Genomic DNA, 26,907 nt, shown 5'->3' with positions numbered 1-26,907 from the left:
CAGGTTGAGGAGATGATCCTGCCCCTCTGCCCAGCGCTGGTGAGGCACATATGGAGTGCTGTGTCCAGTCCAGCGCTCCTCAGGACGAGAGAGACATGGAGCTCCTGGAATAGATCCCCTCCATGGAGGGGAGCAAAAATGGTGAAAGGACTAGAACAGCTTTTGTATGGGGAAAGGTTGAGGGAGCTGGGCCTGTTCAGCCTTGAGAAGAGATGACTGAGAGGAGACTCATGAATGCCTATCAAGTATCTGAGGGGGAGGTCAAGAGGATAGGTCTGGGTTCTTCCCAGTAGTGCCAAGCAGTGGGACAAGAGGCAGTGGGCAGAACCTAAAGCACAGGAAGTTCCACCTGAACATGAGGAAGAACTTCTTCACTGTGCAGGTGACCGTGCACTGTAACAGGTTGCCCAGAGAGGTTCTAGAGTCACCCTCACTGGAGATACTCAAGAACCCTCTGGATACAATCCTGTGCAATGTGCTCTAGGATGGAACTTGCTTGAGCAGAGATGTTGAACCAGAGGACCCACTGTGGTCCTTTCCTACCTGACCGTTCTGTGGTTCTGCTTTCTGTCAGTTACTTTGGAGTGTGCTGTGGTCCAGTCAGAATACGTGCTATTTAGCTGAAACTGTTCTTTAAAATTCTCTTGTCTCTTTAAAACATTGATTCTTAGGATCAAATCAAAGCCTATGCCACAGCTAAACAGGACAGGACTTGACCTTTGGAACCTTGATTTAGAAAAAACACAAAAACTCACAATGTCTCAAACTCCCTGATGTGAACCAACAGCTGGAGAACTAGTGAAAAATGTAGGGAAAAGGGGTCTTGGGTCTTTGTTTAGAACCTTCTTTGGCTGTGGTGTCTGCAAAGTCCAGATTTTTAGATTTGTTTCATAGCTTAAGCCTCCCCCTTGCTGAAATCCAGAATCACAGCAGTAATGTCATAGCAACCAAAGACTAGCATTTTCAGAAAACAACATGTTTACTTTTATCTATTCCCAAACATGCCTAAGGAGATGTGTCAGTTATGATCTTTCTAGAGTTCCATATTGACTTGCTGTCCACTCTTTTTTTGAGGTATAAGATCATTCTGAGAACTTACAAATTCATTTTGAGTTGATGGAGTTTTGTGCAACTGTACTTGGAGATGCCATACATTTCTGTTGTAGGCTTCATACAAAAAGCTTATTTAATATGGTTAAGGACAGTATTTAAATTTGTGGACATATTGGCTTGCTTTGGTTCCTATCAGGAAGATCATGGGAAGAAATGTCCACCTTACCTCATAATAGGTAACTGTTCATAGGTCTGAAGATGCAGAAATAAAGGACAGGAGTAAATGTCAACACTTGAATCCCTCTGAATTTAAAATCCCTAGTATCAATGTACCAGACATTGATACACAAGGGGAGTTAGTGGTGAAATTTGCTGTTAGGAAGTTCTTTATGAATCTGACATGAGTAGTGCCTATACCATGGTGTCTGTATCAGGGATTGAGAAATCTAAATTATTGGGTATGTTCAGAAGTCATTCCCATCTGTAAATGACTTTGCAACTACCATCGCCCTTCACATTTTCCAGCTGAATGCTCCCTAGTAATCATGAGTTACTGTGAAGAGAAATTGCCCTTCTTTCCAGAGTCTAGTGACAAGATCTTTTTCTCTTCTTTCCTCTGCCCATGCCTTCCCCTTGCAATGGGAAAGAGGCTTTTAGTCTAGCAAAAACATTTAGGCCCAAGAAAGTCAAGACTCTTCTTGACTTTCAGCAATTCTAACAAGCTTATCTTTTTGTTTTTCATGCAACTTCTTAAACTTTGAGGGGAAAAAAAAAAAAGGCAAACTTGTTTCAAAAATCTAACACTGGGCTACTAGTAAAATATTTATTTCTGAACATGTCCAGTAATGCCTTTGTTCATCTTTGGCATATGCAATTTAAAATATATTTCTCTTAAATGCATTTTGGTAACTTTTTTTTTCCTCTCAGTTATTTTTCTTAAGCTCTGCATTTGGATGACTTCTTTTTGAGTTGCATGGTCTTTTACATGGCAGTTTCCTTTATAGATACTCTTAGAACAAAGCACGATGGAATTAATGTGTGGAATTTTCTTTGCTAGTGAGAATATAGAGCAACTTAGGTGCTGGCAGTGTGTACTATTCCACTTAGAACTGGAGTAAATCAAAATAGATTAAGACATTATCTTTTGCTGCATCTGAGTTAACAAAGTATGCAATATAAGTCCAGTTTCTGGTTTTTCCTCACTTGTCACTGCTGGGCTTTTTTAGATGTTTTGCTGTGACTTATGAAGCAAATACCCCTTGGCCTAAAATAATTCCTTCATTTGTAATTTATCCTTGCTTTCAAAATTTTACTTTCCATATTCAGATTTTTCTCTTCCATTTCCATGAGGGTTTGTGTGTGTATATGTCAGCTCTTTTGGAAAATAGCCAAAATTTGACCATCATTTCCATAGTTCCTAATGAAAGGCTTATTTATGCTCTGAGCACACTCAGAGCAAAGCTGTATTTTGTGATTTCTCTTGGAGTCTTTGGTAGTAAAGTTGCATTCTATGTTATGATTTGTTATGCTCTCCCAAATTTCTGATGCTTGACAGACAAACATTGCCTAGATTAGCTGTGCTTTTTCTTGTAAATTACTTGAATCTAATGAAGTAGCCCAAATAGTCTGTATCTTCTGACCTAGACCTTATGGGTCATGACCAGCTTGATCATTCTTGAGTCTCTCCTGTGTTCATCTATTACATTAAGAAAGTACATGAAAGTTCTGGCATGTTGAATGTGCATCTGCTTTGGACACAAGTAAAGATAGTAGTAAATTAAAGTCCTTGAATTGGGAAACCTGGAAAATCCAGTGCTTTAGTGTATTTGAGGAGTATGTTATAAGATAAGCTTGGGCATTATTTCACAAAAAATTTTTTTACAGTAGCAACTTTGTGCTTAGGTTACATCCTTTCAGAGTGGTTGTTGCCTTGACCTACTAACTTAATTTTCTTGTAACTTCTGCTTCTAGGAGTAATTTTTCGTATGTCTAAGTTGGTTATCCGTTCACGCCTTGGGCCCACAGATTAACTTCAAGTAACTTACTATAGCAGTAAATAATTCTGCTTTCCATAGAGAAACTGTATAGCTTTGCCACGTATCTGCTTTGCAATTGGCTTCTCCTATGTCTCAGTCAAGGGAAGCCCCACTGTGCATCTTGGGAGGCTCAATGCCAAGCTGGGCTCTAATCTCTGGCAGAGAAGCTGTCACAGATGTGTGGAATGTGGTAGCAGCCTGCTCTGTCACAGCCATAGGCTGGGTGAGAATGTCTGCAGCCACGGAAGAGCACATTTCCTGCTCAGTGTGTTAATGAACTGCAGACCTACTAAGAATTTGACTTATGAAAGAGAAGAAATAATCTTTCTGAGTCAATCATCTCTATTTTAAAGATGTGTAAATAATGAGTGCATTTTAATACTTTTGCGTATTTTTTAGTAGGTGTTCCCCAGTTTCCTAGTTAGCTTTTAAAAAACTTCTTGAAAACCACCACCTTCTTACTTGCCCCCTAAAAAATCCTCAAAAAGAATATTTTTGGAAAATGTAACATGGATGTTTTGGAATTGGATGATTGGTAGACAAAGCCCAAAAGATTACTAACTAGACATTTTTATGCAGAACAGTAATGTTCCTATTAACTGACTTAAATGCAGTGCACTAAAATGCTGCTTTTAACTTAATGAGATTCACCAAACCTATAAAGAGATAAGTGTTCCTTTACTTGAGAAACAATTAGTTATGCTCTTGATTTGCTAACTTGAATATTCATCTTAGTAGGAGTTGAGACTTGTCCAGCTGTTCTTGCTGAGTCCTGATAAACTTCTAAAGACTGTGTTGTTTTTTCAGTTTGTTGTGCAAACTTATATTGGGAGGGGTGGTTGTGAAAGAATTGTGTGTAATTATATGTCCCTTGAAGCTGAAAATGGGTGTATGCTGTGCTGTCTTGAATATACTTGAATCTTTATAATTTAATTTTTTTTCTGCAGTGTACACGTCAGATCATCTCTGAAAAACTGGGTCGTGGCTCAAGAACAGTAGACCTGGAATTAGAAGCTCAGATAGATATATTGAGAGATAACAAAAAAAAATATGAAAATATCTTGAGACTGGCACAGACACTGTCCACGCAGCTCTTCCAGATGGTACATACCCAAAGGCAACTTGGAGATGCATTTGCTGACCTGAGTTTAAAATCGTTGGAACTTCATGTAAGACTTTTATAGTGTTAAAAAAATACAGTGGCAGAGATGAAGATAAGCCTAATTGATGCGTGCAGGGTATCTGCTAGTTAGCAGCTACTTTTATAAACATTGTAGTTAACATATATTACGTGCTCTTTGTGTTCAAATGCTTATGTGATTCACTTAAAACAATAGGAAATTATTGAAATTACTGTAGTTCTTTATTGTTTTATAAATGTTAGCCTCTAGTTGATGGTTGAACTGAAGAAATGACGATTTTGCTTTGTAGAGAAGATGCATTTTAGTATTAATTTTGCATCTAATGAAATGTCATCAAAGTGTTCCAGAGTGTTACGTCATTTCAATTACAGGATGTCTATGGGGAATGTGCCTGGGAGTAAGTAGAATAGGGCACATTACTTCACTTGTGTGCACTGAATGTGAGTAAATTCCTTTTCTGTAGCGTATTTAGGCATTGAGATTTGATCTCAAAGTCCTTTTTTAAATCAGAATTTTCCTACTAATAAGACTAATGTGTATTCTTACGTTGTCTGGAGTTGCTGAGCAAGAGAGGCAATCTTGAGGTGTCTGGGTTGTTATGATTCCATGGTTTAGAAGTTTATGTAACACTGGCAGTCTCTGTTGCCGGTAATAAAGCTGTTTGCTGTAAAGAGAGACAAGGTGGATGTTGCTTACAGAGTACAGTAGCTGGCTTGCTTCTACATTGCTTGTTTTGCATTTGCAAAGTTAAAAAATCTGATCCTTTGGAAAACCATTATTAAATGGTTTAATAATTCCCTAAAACGTAGCTGCTGAAACAACTCAAATTATTTTTGTGATTTTAAAAACATCTGCCCTTTCATAATTGTCTTTTCCCATTGAGTTTTAAGGGAGTAGGTGGAGTTCATACTTGCACAGAGGAACCTAAGTGATAGCTAGCTGAAAAAACGTGAAACTCCTACAGTAATGTGGAGGAATTTTTAATATTAGCCTGACAGATGAAAATCTGTGAATGTGGAGCACTTCTAGCAGCTAAGAAATGAAATGATCTGCTAAAAGAAGCTTTTAATAATCAGTTTATTCTTGACACAAATATGGGCATGTGGTTTGTGGCAAAATTTAGTGATTGTTATGAAGTATTTGCTGAAGCTGGATGTTTCTTCCAAAACACTGATGGAATCTGGCGTCATGCTCATTTAATGAAACTTGGGGGTTTTCCCATGATTAGCTTGTAACTTCTAATGGGAATACCAATCTTCCAGGTTCTTTCAATGTATTGGTCTTGGGATTTGTTTCCGTCATTCATCTCTTGTGTAGATTCTTGAATGGGGTTGTTGATGAAAATCAAATAAAGGTTTCTGCTGCTATAATAAGTTATCTAACCTTTGCTTTTTGGAGACTTGGCTGGTGTTTGTCTCTTTCCTCTTTGTGTTTTCCCTCTGTTTAATCTGTAATGTATTATCATCTGTAGCCTGGCCTACTTTTAGGTGTTTGGATTTTTGACTCTAAAACTTGTGCAGGACTAAAAGTAAAATTTCCGAACAGTTAGTCTTTAATGTTTAATGTGATAACAGTATATAAGCTTAAATAAAATAAAAAAGCCCCCTAAGTCTCAAGGTAATACTTCTTCTTTTATACATGATAGCAAAACAAAATTTTAATGCGGTATCTGGTGAGGTATTGCTTCATGTGAATGGGTTGCTGTTTCTCTTTTGGATATAAAGATAACTGCTGGTTCCAAGTTCATGTGCCTCTAATTATATAGGCAGATGAATCCCAATTTTAATTGGCTTGAGCATAGAGTATGAACTGAGTGTAAACTCCTGGTGAAGAAAGGATTTCCTGTTTGTTTCGTCCAAGGTATCTGCAGAGGTCATGGACAAATCTCAAAAGTTTGTATGAAACTATGAGCCATTGGAAGGACACAATTGTTGGTTAGCGTATTCCCTAGTGCTGCAGGCCACTGCAGTCCCCCCTTCTTATCTCCCCCTTTGAACCAGTAGTGTTGTTCATTTAGGTCTGGGATGATCTGAGTGAGAGGACCAGATGGGAAATTAATTGCAGTCTTGCCTGCAGGAGGAAAAATAAGTGGGACTAAGTTGCTGCAAGGGGCAGTCCTAGTGCTGTTGTCCTCTGCCAGCATGCTGCTATTTCTTCTCTGTGCTAGCAATTGTGTTAGCTGTGTAGCTGGCAATGTTAGGGCAAAGCCAGCTGGAAAATACTTGTTTTGGGTTTTTTTTCCAGAAAGATCTGTAGCAATTTAGCCAGCTGCTTTTGCTGCCCAAGCAGCTGTACAAAGCAAAGATGACAGATCTTTAGCGGTGTTTACAGGATTTAGCTCATGAAAACTTGCCCTGAGTTCTCTTCCTTTTTTCTTCTCCTTCAATTGCATGCTTCCACTGCACCTTCTTCTCTAGAGGATTCTTCCCTTACCGTTGCCCATTACCCTTACTGTCATGAACTTTTTGAAATGAAATATCATTTGGCTCTGGTGTTCATTTTCTAGACAGATGAAAGGAAACTGGGAGAATACAACACTTCTGAGTCAGTTGTTGGCAGTGTGCAAGCCTAAAGAGACCAAAGTTCCAAATATGAACCTAGTGTGTTTTACAGTCATTACAACCAGGGATTGTACTCCTTTGTGAGAACTCCCATCTGTAGAATACAGAGATGCCATATGGATGACATAGATATAATAATTGGATTCATTTGGCATCCATGCATTAGGAAAATCTTTGCAGCCTTGGTCAGCTTACATTGCTGTTAACAAAGAGACGTGGACAAACATATGTCTAAATTTGACTAAAATGCCTTGGAAATAGTTTTGCCCTTTTCCCTTTGAAATTTATGGATGGGCTACATTAAAATTTTTATTTGCTATTCATTATAATGCTCTGCTCCTCAATTATTTACAGCCTATTAAACATGATAGATGTTGGAGTTTCTTGCAGTACTCCTTTCCAGAATATAAGAATAAAACTTGATAGCTAATTAATGCTGTGTGCCCTTGTGAATTTAGTTACATTCTTGTATGTAATGTAGCAGTGTCTCTGTTCATATTGAAGCATTACCAAGACAACCACAAGAGATGCTGGATTAAAACCCTGCTGAATGACAATGTGAAGTTTGCATTACCACTTACTTTTAAGTAACATTCAAGGTATCAGAGTGCAGAAAAAGTCACATTATAAAATAGGATTTAACATGATGTGTGGTAACAAAATCGTACAATGCTTTACAGATGTTGGAGAGATTTCATAAGAACTGTGAACTAAATATTGTATTGAGATCATAATGGTTTAATCATAATCATACCCAAACAGAAGTGAAAGACCTGCCACATCTGTGTTTGCATTTTTTTTTATATAGTTGCTGGTGAATGGTATGATTTCAATTGATCTACAACTTTGTTTTCTCTGTTCTTTGTTTATAGGAGGAGTTTGGCTACAATGCAGATACACAGAAACTTCTAGCTAAAAATGGAGAAACACTTCTCGGGGCTATTAACTTTTTTATTGCCAGCGTGAATACACTGGTGAATAAAACTATTGAGGATACGTTGTTGACTGTGAAACAGTACGAAAGTGCCAGGTAGCTATCCTTTGTCTACCTCTTTTCCTTGTGAATTAATCCTCGGGAAGCAGACTCTGTATGAGCTTGGGCCTTGCATTTGAGTGACTAACCTGTCAGATAAAAACCTTATAACACAGCTCTCATCTAATGAGGGTTTCTGTTTAACTGTAAATGATTTCACAGATCTTCAAATGTTTTGTACATGTTCCCTTGTAGACTGAATTTTACTGGTTAGCTGTAGGAGTAATTATAGCTGGTTTTTCCCATGTGCTAGATTAAGGTGGCTTTCTAAGTAGCGTGACAGTGGAAGATTAGCACTTTTATCTAGTTGCATTGCAATAGGTAAAATAATCTCTTTGACTGAAAGACATGTAGTCTTGTGCCTCTGTTGATGAACAATGCCTGCAATTCACACTTCAATTTTTATGCAGAAGTTGCAGGTTTGGTCAGAAAGGGGAAAATAAAACAAAAATTTCTTAGTGAGTGAATAATGGCTTTCCTACCCTGGAGGAAGTTACTTTTAGATGTGACGTAGTATGCTAAAGCTGGATTCCTTTTTTCTGCCAGGGACTTGCAGCTCTTTCTGATGAGTGGTTCCATTCTGACTTCCTTTCACTTACCAAAATTAAGTGCATTTCTTTTAATTTGACAAAGGATGTAGTTTATGTATATAATTTTTTGTGATATTTGGGATTTTTAGGTGAGAAATGGCAAACTGCTTGAGTTTTGAATTTCTTTCTCCCTCTTTTTTAATTGTTCTGTTCTAATGCTTATTTTTAAACAAAATAGTAAGTTATTGTTTTGATATTTAGGTAAACTTTCAAAGGCATGAAAGGCAGAATTAATGTGTAGATAAGGTATTGCTTTATTTTTGCCATGTGTTGAAAAAAAAAGAATTGGTTCATACATTTTCCAGATATCCCCCTGAAAATTTATGCAGAATATATCTTCTGCAATTGTTCTTGTCAGTCATTTTCAATATATGTTTCTTCCCTCCTGAAATACCTTCATTGCTTTCCCTTTCTACTCACTAAAGAAATCAAATATTTTGCCATTTTAATAAGGTAGGTTATAAAGGTTCTTCACTGACATGGCTAGTTCATAATTTTGCACTGTGAAAACAGGTTACATTTATTTCTGTGCCTCTTCTTTCCTGTGCCCAGTTGTACTTTAGCATTCATCTGTTCCCCTCTTCTGTCAGCTCTCTATTAATTTAATAGTTTCCTTTTTGGAATTAAGCCATAAATTACATATAAATCCTCAATTGTAATGGCAATGAGAAGCAGAGCCCTGAGAATATTACTCCTTTTACCTCTGAAAAAGTTACATTTTTCTTTTGAGCAGTTACATCAACTGAAAACTCTGGTTTGTAACCAGGTTTTTATCCCAATGTCTTACCAGCTTAAGAAATGTCTGTAAGAAAGCATGTTTAAAAGGCCAGAAATCATGTGGTGTGTCCAATTAAAATTGGTGGATATGCTAGGTTCTGTTATTTGACAGCTACAAAAAACTGTGGAAGAAAGAGTGATGCTTTGGGCAGGGCTGCACCATCTTTTTGCAGTCTGTTTTTCCGTACGACAGACAAGTTCTCAGAAAAATATTTGTGGAAGAGCTATGAAACTGTCTAATTAATGCATATGGAGAAGCCTGAAGCATGGTCAAAATGCTTTAGGTCAGAGTTTGGTATAAGTGACCTGTTCCTCAAACATCTGCTTAAAGGGGATGTCATGCTCTTGGTGTGCCTCTTACTCTCAACACAAACTCTCCAGTGAACTGATTCAACAGCAGATGAATGACCTCAAAAATATTTGCTAGCTTTTTCTGAGGTAGTAGGTTGAGATGTCCTGGGAAAAGCTCTGACCACTGAAGCCTGTACAAAACAGAAAGCTGAGACCATGTTGGCTGAGACAGGAGCAGAAAAGGGAGGATGCTTGTTGAGGCAGTTTTATACAACATGCATCAGGGTGGGTTTGCTTGATAAATAGAAGGAGGGAGAAAAAAAAAATTGCCTTTTTTTTTTTTTTTCTGTACTTAACTGTTTTGTTCATCTTCTGTTGTACTTGGCCTTATATGTGAGGTCAGTTTTGAGGCACTGCCCTTAGATGGTTCTTTTTTCCCTTCTCTTTCTTCTCAGGATTGAATATGATGCTTATCGAACAGACCTGGAAGAGCTGAATCTTGGCCCTCGTGATGCAAACACTCTGCCAAAGATTGAACAATCACAGCAACTGTTTCAAGTGCATAAAGAGAAATATGACAAAATGCGTAATGATGTATCTATCAAATTGAAATTTTTGGAAGAAAATAAGGTAAGCAGCTACTTCTCATGTTATGTTTAGGAGTTCTGTTCTAGAAGTTCCTGCTTTCTAGGCATATTTTCAGTTGTTACATCTTGAAATATATATTCATTTAAAAGTAGAGCAGGCAAGGAAAACAAGCTGAATTTTCTGAGCTCTTGCTGTATCACTGGAGGACACACTTCTAGAGTGAGCAGCTTTAGAAGTCCCTAATCAAGCTGCTCCAGCTACAATTGACAAACATTGTGGCAGTAAGTTTCTTGTTGTTACAGGAGGTTTCAAGTTTGCAAAAGCATTACTTTCCACTTTACCACATTTAATGGTTAAATGAGTCACGTAATTACTGATTTAATATTCAAAGTAATATGTACATTTGGCAACATTGTCACGGAGGTTATGCGCAAAGAAAGTGATAGAACTAGGAAGAGGCTTCTTCAAAATTAGGCTTTCTTTAAGAATTTGAGCTGAGAAGTACTACTTTCTGTAATTAATGCCCTTACAGTTTCCTAATTTAAAAACAGGACTCAAAGTGTTGGTTTGAAGGGTGGGGGGTTTTTTCCGTAAGTGTTTATTTCAACCCTTCCATTTCATCCATACCCTCTTAATGATGGGATTCTTACCTTTCTTATTCTCCCAGGCAAAAATATAACTGCCATGCAAAACTTTTAAACTGTCCATTCTTTGATAAATAAGTACTTTCAAATTAGATGTGAAAATTATGGTCTTTCAAGATCCGATTTTTGTTCATACTCATGGTAAATGAGATGGTTATAATCATGTGTGGCTATATTTCCCATGTCTTCAGAGGAAAGAAAATGTGATTAAAACTTACATAAGAGAAAGTCCTCAGTTTATCCAGGCTTTACATTATCAGTGGGTTAACGTTTTCAGTGTGGGTTGATTAATGTATTTTAAAAATTTAAACGCAAGTAACAACAGCCTGTCAAAGAATACATGACTGGCCCCAGATGACAATAGCAAACCATGCTCGTTGCATGGAAAGAGGAAACTTAAAAGGAAAAATCATGGGGACAAGCTAAACCAATTAAAATTGATTTTTATGTTATATTCTTGAATATAATATCACCAATGTAGTTGCATCAGCTTCTTAGAATAAAGATGGAGGTCAGGGAAGACACATCAGCCATCAACAGATGATAAGAAAAAGGTCAAGAAAATCAGCAAACTTTTTTGGTTTCTGAAACAAAATATGCTTAAAACTTAGATCCTGAGCACTGTTCCTTCATATAGGCATCTGTATTAGGACTCCCTGGTCTGGAATTACATAGCCATCCAAAGCTGGCTTTGTGATGGACCAGATCATCAGGTGATGAAAAAACTGGCACTGGCCTGATGTTATTTCTGGTTCTTGCTGAAAAAATTGGAAAATAAAAGGATTGAGAAAATTCATATTGAAATTAACTTTCTTGAAGAAGCTGAAGTTTTATCTAAATGCTGACAGTGATTCTTAAACTAGAAAATGCTCCTGAGAACTGAGTTTTAAAACTAGAGCTAGGTTGAAAACTAGTATGCTGAAGGTGTCTTCCAACTCTCCCCACCTTGGTTTTCTTCTTTTAATAGGTTGTTTGCTACCACTACAGTGTACCTCTGTTAAAATGGTTTAATCCTTTCAGCTCATATCTGTACAGGAATTCTGATGCTTAAGTTCAAATTAGTTTAAAATAGGACTTACCCTGCTTCCTCATGGTTTCCATTATCTATATAACACACTTATCAATTTATGTTTATATATGTAGGAAGGCTTCAGAGCAAAAGCATTTTATTTACATCTGGTACAAAACACATTATCATATTTTCTTTAAACTGAATAAGATAGTTTAGGAAACACTGAAGAAGTAGTCTTCCTAGTGACAGTCTTGAATTAAACCAAGCATCCTGTTAGCAGTCACTGCCTACAAATTGTTTCTGAAAGAGATTGTTTTTTCCTTCCTGCCTTTTAATACAGTAGGGAATCTCACATGCTTCAGCCTTTTTATCAGTGGTTGACATTTCTCAGTTTTGACACTGTAGATGTAAAAATATTTACTAAAGGGTATGTGCAATTTGGTTCCCAAATGAGCTATAGAAAGGACTTCCTTTACATTTAAATATTGGCTTAAATATAATTATCTGCTGAGAGCTTTTCTGAGGTAAGCTTTATTTTTTTCTATTTATTGTGTAAGATGACATTTTGTCATCATGGCAATAGTTTGAACGGAGTGAAGGAAGTGACTTACCCTGTAGTGTAGGTGTAGCAGGTAGGATGGCTTGTGCCTGCCTTGGAGAAGAAGGGCATAAATTCATGGAGAAGCAGTGGAAAGGCAAAGTGATGTGTTGCTGTCCTCATCAGGGTCCCTGCTCTGAGACTCAGAGCAGCAGTGTATGAACCTTGTGCTGCAGTGGCCTTGGACAGAAGAGCTCAGTCTGTGGTTTGCAAATCCTTTGTTTCCTGCAGCTGAGAGTGCTGGCACAGAAGCATTGCCTTTTACACTTCAGCTGCCTTTCTAAAAAAAACAACAAAAAAAAAGGTGTAAGAAGGGAGCAGGAGCAGCAACAATTGTGTGCTGTCTGCTCTTGGTGGTGTATTCCTGTAAAGAACTTGTTGTCAGCGTAAAGTGAGCATTCAACTTTTTCTAATGGCTGTATAGGTGGACAGAACTTTGTTTTCTGAGCAAATACACTCAGTCTCATCTCGTGATGAGAATCTGTTTTAAAGAGAAGAGCTACTGGAGGAAAGGGAGTATTTGATATTCTAGGAGGAGCAGCAAGAGAAATCAGGAGAATCTGTGCAGAGTCCCTGTGTAACATTGGTTGGTAGGACTGAGATGGGTCCCAGTGTGTCTGTCTGATAACGTTTCTTAATTAAGTGCAGAGATCAGATATAGAACAGAATAAACCCGAAATGACTTTTTAGTTCAGGTTTTCCCTGTTCTTGCTGTTTATGGCAGCATAAATCCATTGGTTCAGTCAGGAGCAGTTCAGCTATCAGCAGTGTGCTCCGAGTAAATGCTGCTGCAAAGAGCCTCTGAAGCCAGTTTAACTGGCTGGTGGGCTCCAGTTGGTCTGTGTTGCTGTAAATGTCACCAAAGAACCCACAATCTAGATGGCCCTATCTAGGTTTTCTCTATTTGGGGAAAAGACATCACGTGGTTGCAGTCTCTTTGTGCCTGTTTTCCTCGGTTCATATGCTAATATTTCAATTAAAAGCCCTCTAAGGCTCAGAGAGCTGCATTTACAGTAAAGCTCGAATTGCAAGTTTCTGTCTGTAAAACCAAGGTACACAAGATTTCTATTGACTTTTATTACAGCATTTGATCTTGAAGTTAATATTCATTTTTCTTAATGCTGATACAGAGTTTTATTGGTGCTATCCCTAGCTGGCAGAGTTCTGTAGAAGTTTGTAGCATTTGCTAGTTCTATAAGAGTAGTTGCATTTAAAATCTGCATCTTACAAATAGTTATTTTTTTAAATAAGGATGATGGCCTGTTCTTAGCTCAGAGATTTCTGTCATTTCTGAAAACAGTTTTAGAAGGTTTTGTCCTTTTGAGAAAGAAACCGTCTTACTCTTGGATGCCCTTGAGAAATGTCAAATACCATTGTATGTAGAGAAAGAAATTGACTGCACTTGTGTGAGTTGTACTTCAGGAGCTTGATTCTTAAATGCTTGCTTCTATAAATGAAAACAGTCTGCAATCCAGTGGAGATCCAGATGATGAAACTGTTTAGACTAAGTACCTTCAAGTTAAGATATCTAGGAGAAAGGATTGTGATGGTTGTGAGGAGGTACAAACTCACAGGCTCAAAGAGGTGCTGTCTTTTTGGTCATTGAGATGGCTGAAACAGGCAGAATGAGAAGGGTGTGAAGAAATACGCACATTCTGTGCCACAGAAAATAGTGTTCAGAAGGAGGTGGGGAAAGGGGACAGGATTTAGAAAGTACTGAAATGTTAAGAGCATCCATGTGAAAAGTCAAATCCAACCTATACTGTCTTCCATATGTGACACTTAAGTCTCCTGTGTAGGTCGTTTCTTGGTTTTTATGCTTATCCACAAAGTTCAGTTTTGTTTTGAGAATGGTTGCCAATTGTATTACGGAGTGCTTACTCTGCTTATAATTAGGAACAAATAGGTATATGTAGTTAATTAACAAGGAACAAAGATTTTAACTGTTGCTCAACTATAAAGCATAATGGCTTTTTGACAGCTATGTTAGTCATACATTGGAACCTGTATTTTAGCTGTATTTTAGCAGCATACCATTAGCACCTTAGATTGAGGCAAATCTTCAAACACTCCTTTCTGGATTCGGCGCTGCAGCTTGCTGATCAAGAGTTGGCCTTTACTGCTGTAATCTGACAATTGTTTTCAAGGCATTGCTGCAAAAAAAAAGTGATCCCTTCATCCCTCCCTTTCCCCCCATTGCCTTCTCTGTAGTGTTAGTCAAAGTGTTTTTGCAGCTGTGTAGAGAATCAGACTGGGGAACTGATCCAGGTTAAAGCAGATACATTGTTGTCTGCTTAATTTTAATCTAGATCTGTTCTCTGATCCAACTGACTGCATATCTGCATGAATGTTTTGCCAACAGAGGGCTAAGGTGAAATACAGTGTGGAAGTTGGAATCAGTTACTGGATATGGGAGTGGGTAAGATACTTTCCCATTCCCCAAGTTGGAGTGAGATTCTTTCATGGGAAAAGTGGGTAAATTTGAACTTGGTTTTAAATGAATAGTTGGTGTCCAGTCCTTAGTTGTGGTTGCAGATGGTTTTGCTGTGGACATCGGGTGTTTTGAGGTATTACAGCTTTTTTTCTCTTTGCTGGCTGCTGCTTCATAGTAGAGCTTCTTTGTATGGTATCAGACAGTTTAAGCGGTCTTTTTCTAGAAGAGCTTTATCTTAAAGTTACTTGAATGAAGCTATGGAAAAGAAGATCACACCATCACTTTTAGCATTCACTTAGCAATCAGCTTCTGAAGGAGGAGAATAGAAGTTGTAACATCTTGAACCTCTGCAACCAGTTTGATAACAATCACAAAATTCATACCACAATGATCTAGGGGATAGAACCTCATACAGTGAGGTAGCTTTAGTAGTTAAAAAAATCCCTCCAAAACAAACCATGTTTTTTCAGTCCAAATTATCTGCCTCTGCCCTGTCAGTTCCTGCCTCTGTGTGTGTGTGTGTGCGCACACATCCTTGAGCCTAGGCCTGACTGAATTTTTAAAATCATCAGAAGATTTTGGGGTAGTTCACAGAAGGTTCATGTTAAAAGCTACGCTAACAAAGTACCAAATACAGTCTCAGACTGATGGACTTGGGCTGGGAGGGGAGGTTCCTTACCCCTGTTTTATTTGAGTTCCTAAAACTCTTGTAGCATTTTAATAATATTCTATAAAAGTGAGTGTACTTGTCTGTAGAATTCCTGGCTTGGATTGCATGAAGTCTTGCATGTCAGTGATGAAAAGAATCTGCTCAAGAAAAGCACTGTGCTTTCTGTCTAAACTTTTAAAAGCAAACCCTTCATTTTGTTGTGACATTTTCCACTTGTAAAGTGTAATATTTTGGTAGTTAACATTTTTATAGATGAAAAACCCCTATGTTTATATACCTGTCTGCCCACACAAACTGTAGAAGAGGCCATCTTTTATGACTCTAAAGAGTTTGAACTCTGTTTGAACAAGTGTACTTAGCTAAATCCTGTATCTCCTAGATGTTAAAATGTCTGTATGTGATAAATTCTGTAAATCCTTTTGTAAATAAAAAAAAAATTGTCTAAAGGTATGATGGGGAATTCCTTTCTAACCATTCACACCTCTCATTTATTTTCTTGGGGAGCCTTTTGGTGGAATAAAGTATCATTTTACACTGTTAATGAGACAAAAAGCCTACTCTTTAGCATACATTTGCATAAATCGACCTGAATTATTAGGAGAAACATAGGGAGAAAACATAGGAATTCCAATTTTCAGATTCCAGAGCAACTTAGATGAAAACTTGGGCCAGCAGAGAACAGCTTATCACTTATTTTTTTTGAATTGAGTCTGCTATTCAATTAAAAAAAAAAAAAAAAGTTATATAATTAGAAATTTTAACTTTGTGCAGAATTTTTATATATTCCTGCAGGGATACACACACACATGCTCAGCCCTTTTTTCTCAAGGAATTTTTAAAATATATTTATTACATTTCTGAGTAAGTGTTGCACTCTTCAGGTGTCGTGGGGTGTCAGATATAATGGTGGGAGGGTTAATTAGAGATCTTTCATTAAATGAAGATGATAAGGTCTTTCTGTATTGAGTTGCATGCATTTCAGAGAAGTACAGTGGCCAATAACAAATAACCTGTTAAAACAGGCATAGCCCACTGGTAGGCATAGGCCAAACCTGGCCTAAGGACAGTTTTCATTCCCTGCATGACAGAAATAGACTGTCCGTTGTGGATTATGCTGAGAGATAAGACAGTGATCTAAAATTTGAGTAGAGAAAGCTTAATTTGTTACCTCCCACATCTTCCCTTGGGGCTCTCTCAGCCACCTTGTTCCTCTCTTCCCTTTTATGTTGGCTGCTTGCTGCTGGGCTCAACCTTGTAGGCTGGAAGCAGGTACAGGGCCACCACCACGGGGGTCTGACACAAGAGTAAGGTGGTGCTGGGCTGAGAGTACACTCAGGAATAACAAGGACAGGGTTTAGCTGCAGGACAAACTGGACAGATGCCTTTCAGCATACTGCTGTCCATTCACAGCTTCAGGTTTCCTGGTGTGCTAGGATGGAAATGTATCATTTGCTTAACTTTGACTTCATCAGTGAGGCTGTAGCTTGTTATCATAGACCAGGCTAGAAGAGAAAAACAGTGGTGCCCTCCAGCTGCCCTTGTGCTCTTCTCCCCAGGTTTTGGTTGTTGCTCTGACAGGTGTATTTCATGACTATTTTGACTGTGCACAAATGTTAAAATCAAGACATTGACAAAGTGCTGTAAATAATCCTGTGTTACAGGAGATGGGCAAGAAATATTGCTGGGAGAAGGGCATCAGTTTAATTTGATTTAAGTTTCCATGGTGGAAAGCAGCAGCTCTCTGCAAGGGGGGCAAACACATGAAGTGTATACTCAGATAATGCCCTTGCCATGTACTGTTACAGGGAGGTCCATTTGGCCTGCAGGCACGTATCTTAGAATTTTGGCATGTAATTTCAAGGCATCTAGTACTTATAATCAAGTGTTTGATATTTGATAACATTATGCTGTTTAGTGAATTGTGTTTGCTCTGTGCATGCTGAGTTGGTATTGACTGTTAAACACACTTTATGAAAACTCCGAATCTTTAATGTTAAAGAAACTCATATTTGCATCTGGCATCTGTATTTTTAAGCTTTTGTTAAATGAATCTATAGGAAGTCTGAGCATTTCAAAGACACCTATTTCTTTATAACTGATCTGTGATGATGTTAACATCAGCCTCCTCCTCTTATGTCTCTCTCCTTGCCTGCAGGTGAAGGTATTGCACAATCAGCTTGTTCTGTTCCACAATGCCATTGCGGCGTACTTTGCTGGCAATCAAAAGCAGCTTGAACAGACACTTAAACAGTTCCACATCAAATTGAAAACTCCTGGAGCAGATGCCCCATCCTGGCTTGAAGAACAGTAATCAGATGATAGAAGAGGACCCAATGTTAACCTAAAATTCTTTAAATCTGAGAATAATTAAGGGTTGGGGTTGAAGGACTGTTCTAGTGATTCTTGAACAGACAGCTTTAAATTTTTCCCCTTTTATAATACTGTAAAACTGAATTTGATAGGAAAGTGGGTGACTTTAAGGTAACCAAAAGTAATTTCTGTAATTTCAAATATAGAGCACTCCTTTTGTATGTAAAGGTTGGAGGTTATTTCTGTAACTGGGATAGGGGAGGGAAAGAGGGAGGGGAAACAAAACTATTATAGATTTGCACTGACAAATGATGCTTGTGATTTCTTGTATTTTGGTGGCTAGTCAAAATATTTCCAAATGGAGGTTTACATGATTTGTACCAACATCTGGTATTTTATAGATGACAATAGAGAACATCTTTAGTAATTTTTCATATGACTTTAAAAAAAGGAGAAAGTTAAAACAATATTTTGCAGATGAATAATATAAGGCCTATATGTGATACCTGCATATAAGGCAACAGTAGCAGATGGCTCATTGACAAGTGGAATTGCAGCAAATGTCTTTTTAAAAGATGTACCTTTCCATCAAAGGGTTAAAAAAACAAAAAACACTAAAGCAAGAATCACTGTCAGTCTGAGGCTTCTGAGCACACTTTTTTGCTTTGCACCAAGTGGTTTGCTGAGTGAGGCCAACCATTAAATGTACTAATTTCATTTAAAATGTTTCTTTCTCTATGAAACAAATACCGTACTAGCCTTAAATCACAGGTATGTGCCTTTTTATAAGATATTTTCCACCAGTGTACATAATCTGAGAACCCTTTCATGTGATAGTTTGTCAGTTCCCAACAAGGGGAAGACGACTGTGTAAATGCTGTGTCATTGTACACTTAGAGCAAATTACAGCTTTAGTTTAAACTTCATGTTTACCAGGTATGATTTTGAGAGGAAATCGGGCCAGTATGTTTTTTCTGTTTAATTGAAAAGCATACTTTAGTAATGGGAGTAAAATGGACACATTTTTAATTTTTTCATCATTTCTGTAGTCCTTAAATGTAAAATTATATGTCAATTTTATCATAGACATTTTAAATTCAATATATTGGAGTCCTCATTTGCACATGTTATGTTGCTTTATGTTATGTTAAGTAAAATGAAATACTTCAAATATGTTATTTACAATGGTGTGGATTGTATGATTTATGTACTGTATGTTCAAACGCCTTTCAGCTGACATTCTTAAAGTTTTCAGTGCTTAACACAACTGTAATGTAACTGTAAATCAAACTTTTTAATCATTCCTCATTAAATTCTTGGCCTGACAGAGCCTTCTTTATGTTTTTGTTCTGTCAGAATCTCTTGTAATAGCTGAATTTCGTTCCCTAAAGTGTATATCCTATTTGAATTTTGTATTCATATTAAACGTGTTTGCAGTCAAACTTCCTTGACTTGTGATGGTTAAAAGTAGAAGGGAACTTCTGCAGTGAAAGCTTAGTCCTGTTTTTGTGAGTTGTCACCCCTGCCCAAAAATAGCTCATAGAGCAATGCTAGGTAGTGATGCTGTTTTAACAGTGGGCAAATTGATCTGGAAAGTAAATCCACTGCAAAACAAATCTTTCAATACACGTGGTTTTAAAGGAAATTAAATTTCATTTACAATTCTTATGGAGCCATTGGCTTCCACTGAATCCTGGCACATGTGTGTGATGGTGCAAGGAAAGTGAGCTGAGTGACTTTAGGGCTGAGCCAGGAAATGCATTATTGCAGGGGTGAAGAACGCAAACCCACTGACCACAACTGAAGCATTGGCTCTCAGAACACTGTAGGAAGAGGGTTCACAAGGAACATGTGCTCTTGGTTTCTCCCTCAGATTCATGTGTCTCCTGCCTAGGACTGCTGCTGCTCAGAAGGAACTCATCTGTCAGAATTGGTAAGAGTGAACTTTGAATCTGCAGTTGCTTTAACAAAGACTGACCCATGTGGCATTGTGTAACCCTTAAACTTTTGCAGTGGCTTAAAGCTGCTGGAGTCTCTTCACCTGGAAGAAAAGCTGGGACCAAAGAGACCACTTGCTAAAACCTGTCTGTTTATACCAATAAACCTTCCTACCAGGGGGAAGGAAGAATTACTTCAATTTTGCTCAGCAAAACAATTAATGGGTAGCCTCAGTGAGGAGGGTTCTCTGTTCAGCTGATCAATAGGTTATTAAACTGATAGCCTGTTACAGTACTGTAACTTTGTCACTGCGCAAATGCATGTGCTTGTGAAATAATTCAAGCTCATATCCCATATTTAAAATTAGCTTTTTAGATCTAACCAAATTCAGGAACATGTATGAAGAGATTGCAAGAGAAAAGACACTGCAGTGCTTCCAATGGGAAGTAATTATGGTTGTCAGGCTTTCTGATTCTTGCAAAAAAATTATAAATATCATAAGGGTGTAATGTGGCTTTTATCTAGGTGGACAGTTATCAGGATGGGCTGTTTTTGTTGTTTGTAGAGGAGGCCATACCCACCTAGTAGAGACTTGTCTGTGAAAGATTTCATCTCTGTTAACAAATTGTTACATTAATGCTTACAGTGTTGTGTGAGGTCTCTTAGGATGAAGAACTCAAAACAATTAGTAACATTTTCAGATATGTCGTTGTAGCTGCTGTACCAGAGACTGGGGGAACTGTTTTGATTCTAAGTAACCATACTATAAATTATCTGTACTCCTGGATTGTTTGAAACTTGTTGCTCCTGGGTTTTTTTGTTCATCTGAATTCTACAAACAGCTTTTTTTTTCCTCTAAAAATGCTCTTTGGCCTACTTCATGCTTTGACAAGCCCCTTCCAAAGAACCTTTCTGGTTACAAAATGTATCTGTATTTTTATTTGGAAAGACATCTACACAAATAGAGTGTAGTAACACACCAACATCATTAAAGTAACAGCTTTTTTTCAATCTTCATTCAACTGGTTTTCCTAGAAACCTTATCTCTAGTCTGTCTGTCCTTTCAAAAATGATCAAAGTAATGTAAAAGGAGAGCTAAATGTTGTCCTCAACTCTGTTTTGAACTGAATGGGGGGCATATTCACTTTTTATGCTTTGCTTATCTGCTCTTGTTCCTTGTTGTGGTGTTACAAGAAGTGTAAGATATTGTAATTATTTAGCATTCCTCATCTGCAATTATCTTCACATTTGGGGTTTTTTTTAGTCTGGTTACATTTTCCATGTTGCATGCTTGGTGTAAGGATTGTACTAGTCACAAAAATTTTCATATGTCATGAATCTTACCATATTTTGTGGTAGCTCCCACCATAAAATTATTAAACTACTCATTGTTAAGTTGTGTCAAATTGAAAGGGATTTTTAAATTAGAAGATCTTTATTAGACTGAGGATTTGACTGCTGTTTGGTTTATATTTCTCTCATTTCTTACTGTTTGGCCTTGTTAGTCTCTCTTTGACACCTTTGTGTTCTTTCCAGTTGCTCTGTTTTTAAAGCTAGGGATACATGGAAAACAGAGTTCTCTCTGTGACAGTACTCTTGTTCACCTCTCTATACCAATGTCCTTCCCAATGTCCTTCCTCTTCATTTCCATGAGTTTTGAGTGGAAACCAAATGGCCAGGGAGATGGGAGGAGTTTACATGTTTTTTTCATCATGGCAATGGTTTGAAGGGAGTGAAGGAAGTGACTACCCTGTAGTGTAGGTGTAGCAGGTAGGATGGCTTGTGCCTGCCTTGGAGAAGAACGGCATAAATTCATGGAGAAGCAGTGGAAAGGCAAAGTGATGTGTTGCTGTCCTCATCAGGGTCCCCGCTCTGAGACTCAGAGCAGCAGTGAATGAACCTTGCGCTGCAGTGGCCTTGGACAGAAAAGCTCAGTCTGTGGTTTGCAAATCCTTTGTTTCCTGCAGCTGAGAGTGCTGGCACAGAAGCATTGCCTTTTACACTTCAGCTGCCTTTCTAAAACAAACAAACAAACAAACAAAAGGTGTAAGAAGGGAGCAGGAGCAGCAACAATTGTGTGCTGTCTGCTCTTGGTGGTGTATTTCTGTAAAGAACTTGTTGTCAGCGTAAAGTGAGCATTCAACTTTTTCTAATGGCTGTATAGGTGGACAGAACTTTGTTTTCTGAGCAGATACACTCAGTCTCATCTCTTGATGAGAATCTGTTTTAAAGAGAAGAGCTACTGGAGGAAAGGGAGTATTTGATATTCTAGGAGGAGCAGCAAGAGAAATCAGGAGAATCTGTGCAGAGTCCCTGTGTAACATTGGTTGGTAGGACTGAGATGGGTCCCAGTGTGTCTGTCTGATAACATTTCTTAATTAAGTGCAGAGATCAGATATAGAACAGAATAAACCCGAAATGACTTTTTAGTTCAGGTTTTCCCTGTTCTTGCTGTTTATGGCAGCATAAATCCATTGGTTCAGTCAGGAGCAGTTCAGCTATCAGCAGTGTGTTACTAGTACGTAACGAATAGTGTGTCTTACTGTGCTAATTAAATAATTATACATCTTGCTGCCTTTTAAAGAATACCAAGGGCTGTAAATTCAAGCACTTAAGTGATAAATAATGCTAAAAACTTGTGTTGCCTGTTCAGTTTTGATTTGCCTTTCTTACATATGCATATGCATCATGCTAGTTTTATGTGATGGTGGTAATTAATTGCAGAGTTTTGTTTTGAGAGCTTAACTAACAGAGTGCTTAATTTTGAACCCAAATATAACTTGGTTTTAATGTCACAGGAGTGTCGCAATTAACTTTTTCTCCTCCCTTTGTCCAAATTCTGTAGAACTGGGGGCTTGTAATGAAGATGACCTTTTTCAGATAGTATAAAATGCTTTATTTCCATTATGTCTGTTCAGTCATTTCAGGATTTGTGTTCAGCCTAAAGAATTAGAAGCTCTGTGCTCTGAGGAAAAGCAGAGTTTACAAAAGACAAGGTGGTTTTTTTCTTCTCATATAAAAAATGCCTTAAAGGAGTCATCCCGAAAACTGTCTTGAGCATTTTATTAACTCGAAATCTTAAAAAAATTTAACAGTATGATTTGGTTTTGTAGTATACCATCTCATCTAAATGCTATCTGTTCTAGGGAGGTGCATTTGTTGTTTATTATAGGTGGGGCTGCTTGATCTACCTATTATTAAAGTTGCCTAATACTTCCTACTGTAAAGACCTGTTTTCAGTTGTTTGTAATTCAGATTAATTTTAGCCATGTGGGCAAAATATTTGCCTGTTGAGTGTTACATGTTTAGGTGAAAAAAAAATCAGCTAAAACCTTAAAATTATTTTGCTAACATGTTTTGGAAAAGTTCAGGGAGAACAAACCCACAGGGTGAGGAAAAGTGAAGAGTTTAACTTCACATCCGGACTGGCTCCCAGGTCCTCTGCTGTCCTGTTTGGGTTCTGACTCTTTTAATACAATGCCATTATGCAAGTCTCTTGTTTGACTTGCTCTTTCCGTCTTTTTGAGAGAACATTTGTGCTCATGACTGGCAGCAATGAAAACAAGTCCCTTTGGCTCCAGCACAAGCAGTTACAGTCCAAGCGGCAAAGCGCTTCCTTGCCGATGACCTCAGGGCTGACCTGACACTCTCGAGGAATGTCCACGCTGGCTCAAAGCTGAGCGTGTCCTCTCCAGCTGCTGCTAACCCTGCCAAGCAGAGATGTGTGCTGTGATGGGAATTGCCTTTTACTGCAGTTGAACTCTTTTCAGTCAGTGAATTTTCAGCTTAAGTGTCTGGGTTCTGGCATTACATTCCTTAATTTTTCCTTTTGTTCTAATATTACTTTTTAAAATTGAGGTGACTCAAGCAGGCTGTCTTGCCAGACCAGTAGGTCTGATCTCTGGCTGCAGAACTGTGAGCAGGAATGGTGTAACTTCAGCAGCCATGGGCCTGGGCTCCAAGCCTGGGGCCAGAGGAGGCCACCTGGTCTCCCAGTCTTCCTGGGGTTCCCACCTCCCAACACCTGAGCAGGGTAAATAGCACAGGTGAGGCACTACACACTCAGGTAAGACATGATTTTGTCCCGCTGCTCCTGCCTTCCCACCCCTGGTTGTGCCAAGGTGTTATTTTCTCTCTCCTGTGCTCAGCTCAGAAGCTCTGATGGCTTATTAAGCAAGACTGGAAGTGAGGTTTCTTCTTCCTCCCTCCTTTCTCAGGAAAGGAAGGGTTTCTGTTTCCGCCTTTGGAATTTGCCTTCTGTAAAAAGTAGTGTTGGGGTGTGTGGACTGACCAATAATTGACTTGAGTGAAGTTCTTCACCTTTACTCTTCCTGGGAAATTGGTTTTATTTTAGAGATAGGAGTCAATCTCTTGATAAAATATTTTAGAACCATTTGTATTTGTTTGCTGGCTTATCAGTGGATGGTACTTTGCTTTCGGGTATCCACAACTCACATGCGCTGCTGCCTGGAGCGCTGTAACCCAGGGCTGTGATCACATCTTAAATTCGTCTGCACTTCTCTCCCACCGTCCGCTTTGGAGTCACAAGGGACCCGTCTTGCCTGATTCCCCCGAGCTTGCAGGGCTGAGCCGGCGGGGAGCGCCCGGGTGAGGGATGCGGGATGGACTGAGGGATGCTCTTGCTCGGGAGCACGGGCAGAGGGCGAAAGGCTTCGGCCGTGGAGAGGATCCCGTTCCTTCCAGCCGGGCACGCTGCCGGTAGCACCGATGTCCCGTTTCTATAGAAATCGTTGCTGTGAGTGCGGTGGCAGCGTGCGAGCAATGATGGATGGATGGATGGATGTGTCGATGGATCAGCTCAGCCGGAGCTGGGTTAGACCCAGTGCCCCCGGAGGCGCCACTGCGCATCTCCGTTCGCCGCGGCGGCCGCACCGGTGCTGGATCGCGGGTCGCTCTCCTCCCGCACGGGCTTTTCGGTGGCACGGGCCGGGCAGGGGTAATCGAGGCCCCGCTACCCCGCGTCCGGGCCGCTCCACAGGAGCCGCCGCCGCCACCGTCACCTGCCGCGGCCCCGCCCGGCCGCGCCTGCGCTGCCCCGCCCCGCGCTCCGGCGGCGCGGCCGGGCCGGGCGCGATGGGAGGAAGCGGCGGCGGCGGCACCGGACCGGGCTGCGCCGCGTGCTCCCGCGGGCGCCGAGGTGAGCGGGGGGCGCGGGGACCCCCGGGCCGGGCGGGAGCTCCGCGCTGCCGGGGGGCGCGGCCGGGCAGTGCGGGGTGGGGGGGGTCGCCGCCCGCCTGCGTGGGTCATCGGCCGCTTCCCGAGGCGTAGGAGGAGGGAGCGCTCCCGGGGAGACGGGGTACCCTCCCCGCGGTACCCCGGGCGCGGCCGGTCCCTGCCACGGAGGGAGAGCCGCTGCCGCCGCTCCTCTCGCACGGCGGGGCGGGCGCTGTCCCGGGCGCCCGGGCTTTCTCCGGCGGGACGAGCGCTGACCCCGCCACGTCCTGCGGAGGACAGCGGGGTCGGGCCGCTCCCGCCGGGCCGGGGAGCGTTTCGGGGCGTCGGGCTCCGGCGGGAACCGGAGGGCAGCGGGCGCGGTGTTACCCCGGGTGCAGCCGGACCGCCAGCGCCCTCCGCGGTGCCCCGTGGCCTGCGGCGTCGGTGGAAGGGAATTAACGGAGTAAGGATGTGTCGCGGCCCCTCGGATGGTCCCGGCGGTAGGGCCCCAGAGGGCACCTCAGCCAGGCACCTGCTTCGGGCGGAGAACACGGCGCTGGGGCTGAGGGCTGCTCCCGTGGGTGCTTTTTCCCTGCGGCGGGGCCGGCGCGGCACCTGAGACCCCCAACGAAAAACAGCCGGGGCCGAGTCCCCCGGCCGAGCCCCGGCAGGTCCCTGCCTGGCCCGGCCCGGCCCGGCTGGCAGGGACGCCGTGCCGTGCAGGGCTTTTGTGCTGGGATTCATTGAGTGGGGAAGTGCGAAGACGCTGAATAGCGTGAGCTGCGTGTTCTTTGTAACCCGCAGTTTTTGGCAGGATCCGGGGCTGGTTGTCGGCGTTTGCAGCTTCTCTGTCTGCAGTGAGAAACTAGTTGCTCCCTTTGCCTCTTTGTAGGGCTGTTGTTGAGACACAGACATCCAAATGCTGTGGTTGGGCTCGGCGTTGTTCTCATGAGAACTCGGAGGGCGCTTGATGCCGAAACGTGGGCAGGGGAGAGCATAAGGTGTGAGTTAAAGGGAGTCGTGTCTTGCAGTATAAATTATGAAATGCCCTTCAGTGTGTCGTGCACTTCACCTGTTAATTTGTGTATGCAAACACAATCTGTATCTGTCTCAGTGGCAACTGCTTTCTTTGCAAGAAACAAATTACTTTAGAGTGTTTCTCTTACCTGGGGAGAAAGTTGTCCCCACCCTCTAACTTTTAAATTACATTTCCAAGTTAGATTGGCTTGGCTAAAACAATGAATGAGACAAAGAAATAAAGTATTTCTTTTATGTCAAATATGGACACAATTAAAACGTGCAGTAAAGACGTTACTTTAGAGCTTTGGTGCTTCTCCCGCTGTTTTGGATAACAAACGTGCAACAATGAGGTATAATTGCGACATCTTGAACGTTTGTTCTTTCGGTCCATTTTTTCCCCCCTTTAATCCTTTGAAAAGTGTGGAGGCTCCTTAGGAGTTAAAATTTTACTTGGCTTCTATTACGCATCCCAGTCCCAGCGTCGTTCACAGTTGGAACGGCTGCGTTGTTCCCCACCTCCTCTTGCTGTACTTCCTGCTCAGAGGCACCTGCTGATACCAGCGAGCAGCCCAGAACCTGTCCTGGCTGCCAGCTTCTCTCTTCTCCCACCCACGGCAGCGGTGGGAGCCTCCGCTGGGAACAACTTTGAGTCGCTCCTCCAGAGAGGCAGCATGAGAAGGGAATTTTGACCAGTCTCCTGGTGTCTGGTAACTCGAGACCGCCATCCTCTTACAAGCAGGTGACCTCTGTCACCTGGATCGTGCTTATCTGTCAGAAAACAAAGCTGAATGCCAGCCTTTATGCTGTGCCTTTCCTTTCATGCCTTCCTTCCAAATGCTGATTCCTCCCCTTTCCTGGTTCTGGCTGTTACCTCATCTAAAGCAGTACAGGGCTCGTTGGATTGAAAACAGTTTTTCCTGTTCTATCTATCTTTACATCTAGGTTGGAATGTTTTCTTCCCCGTGCCTTCTCCTCTCCTTTCACTAGGAGTGTCCCTTGTCTAGCTCAGAAGCACGCAGGTCTGAGATCAGTCGT

The 26,907-nt window shown here is 40.6% G+C and overlaps 2 protein-coding genes across 7 annotated transcripts in view; both read left to right on the top strand.

Annotated features, from left to right (window-relative positions):
• Nucleotides 1-19,097, top strand: part of ARFIP1 (ADP ribosylation factor interacting protein 1) — a 53,257-nt gene extending 34,160 nt beyond the window's left edge. For all 6 annotated transcript variants that reach the window (XM_066186131.1, XM_066186132.1, XM_066186135.1 and 3 more), the window contains 4 exons: nt 4,037-4,258; nt 7,665-7,822; nt 9,939-10,113; nt 17,585-19,097. In XM_066186131.1, the coding sequence (XP_066042228.1) occupies nt 4,037-4,258; nt 7,665-7,822; nt 9,939-10,113; nt 17,585-17,740 (711 nt within the window). In that variant the 3' untranslated portion in view covers nt 17,741-19,097. The remainder of the gene's footprint in view (nt 1-4,036; nt 4,259-7,664; nt 7,823-9,938; nt 10,114-17,584) is intronic.
• A 5,676-nt stretch (nt 19,098-24,773) lies between these two features.
• The window catches only part of FHDC1 (FH2 domain containing 1), a 36,861-nt gene continuing 34,727 nt past the window's right edge, over nt 24,774-26,907 (top strand). Inside the window, exon 1 of the mRNA XM_066186128.1 lies at nt 24,774-24,835. The gene's annotated coding sequence lies outside the window, so the exon portion shown is untranslated. The remainder of the gene's footprint in view (nt 24,836-26,907) is intronic.

This window comes from Chamaea fasciata, unplaced genomic scaffold (assembly GCF_029207755.1).
Source record: "Chamaea fasciata isolate MVZ Bird 193981 ecotype frontalis unplaced genomic scaffold, bChaFas1.0.hap1 SCAF_6, whole genome shotgun sequence".
In the NCBI taxonomy this organism is placed as follows: domain Eukaryota; kingdom Metazoa; phylum Chordata; class Aves; order Passeriformes; family Sylviidae; genus Chamaea; species Chamaea fasciata.
Note: the sequence above shows the minus strand (reverse complement) of the source record. Positions and strands in the feature narration are given on the sequence as shown.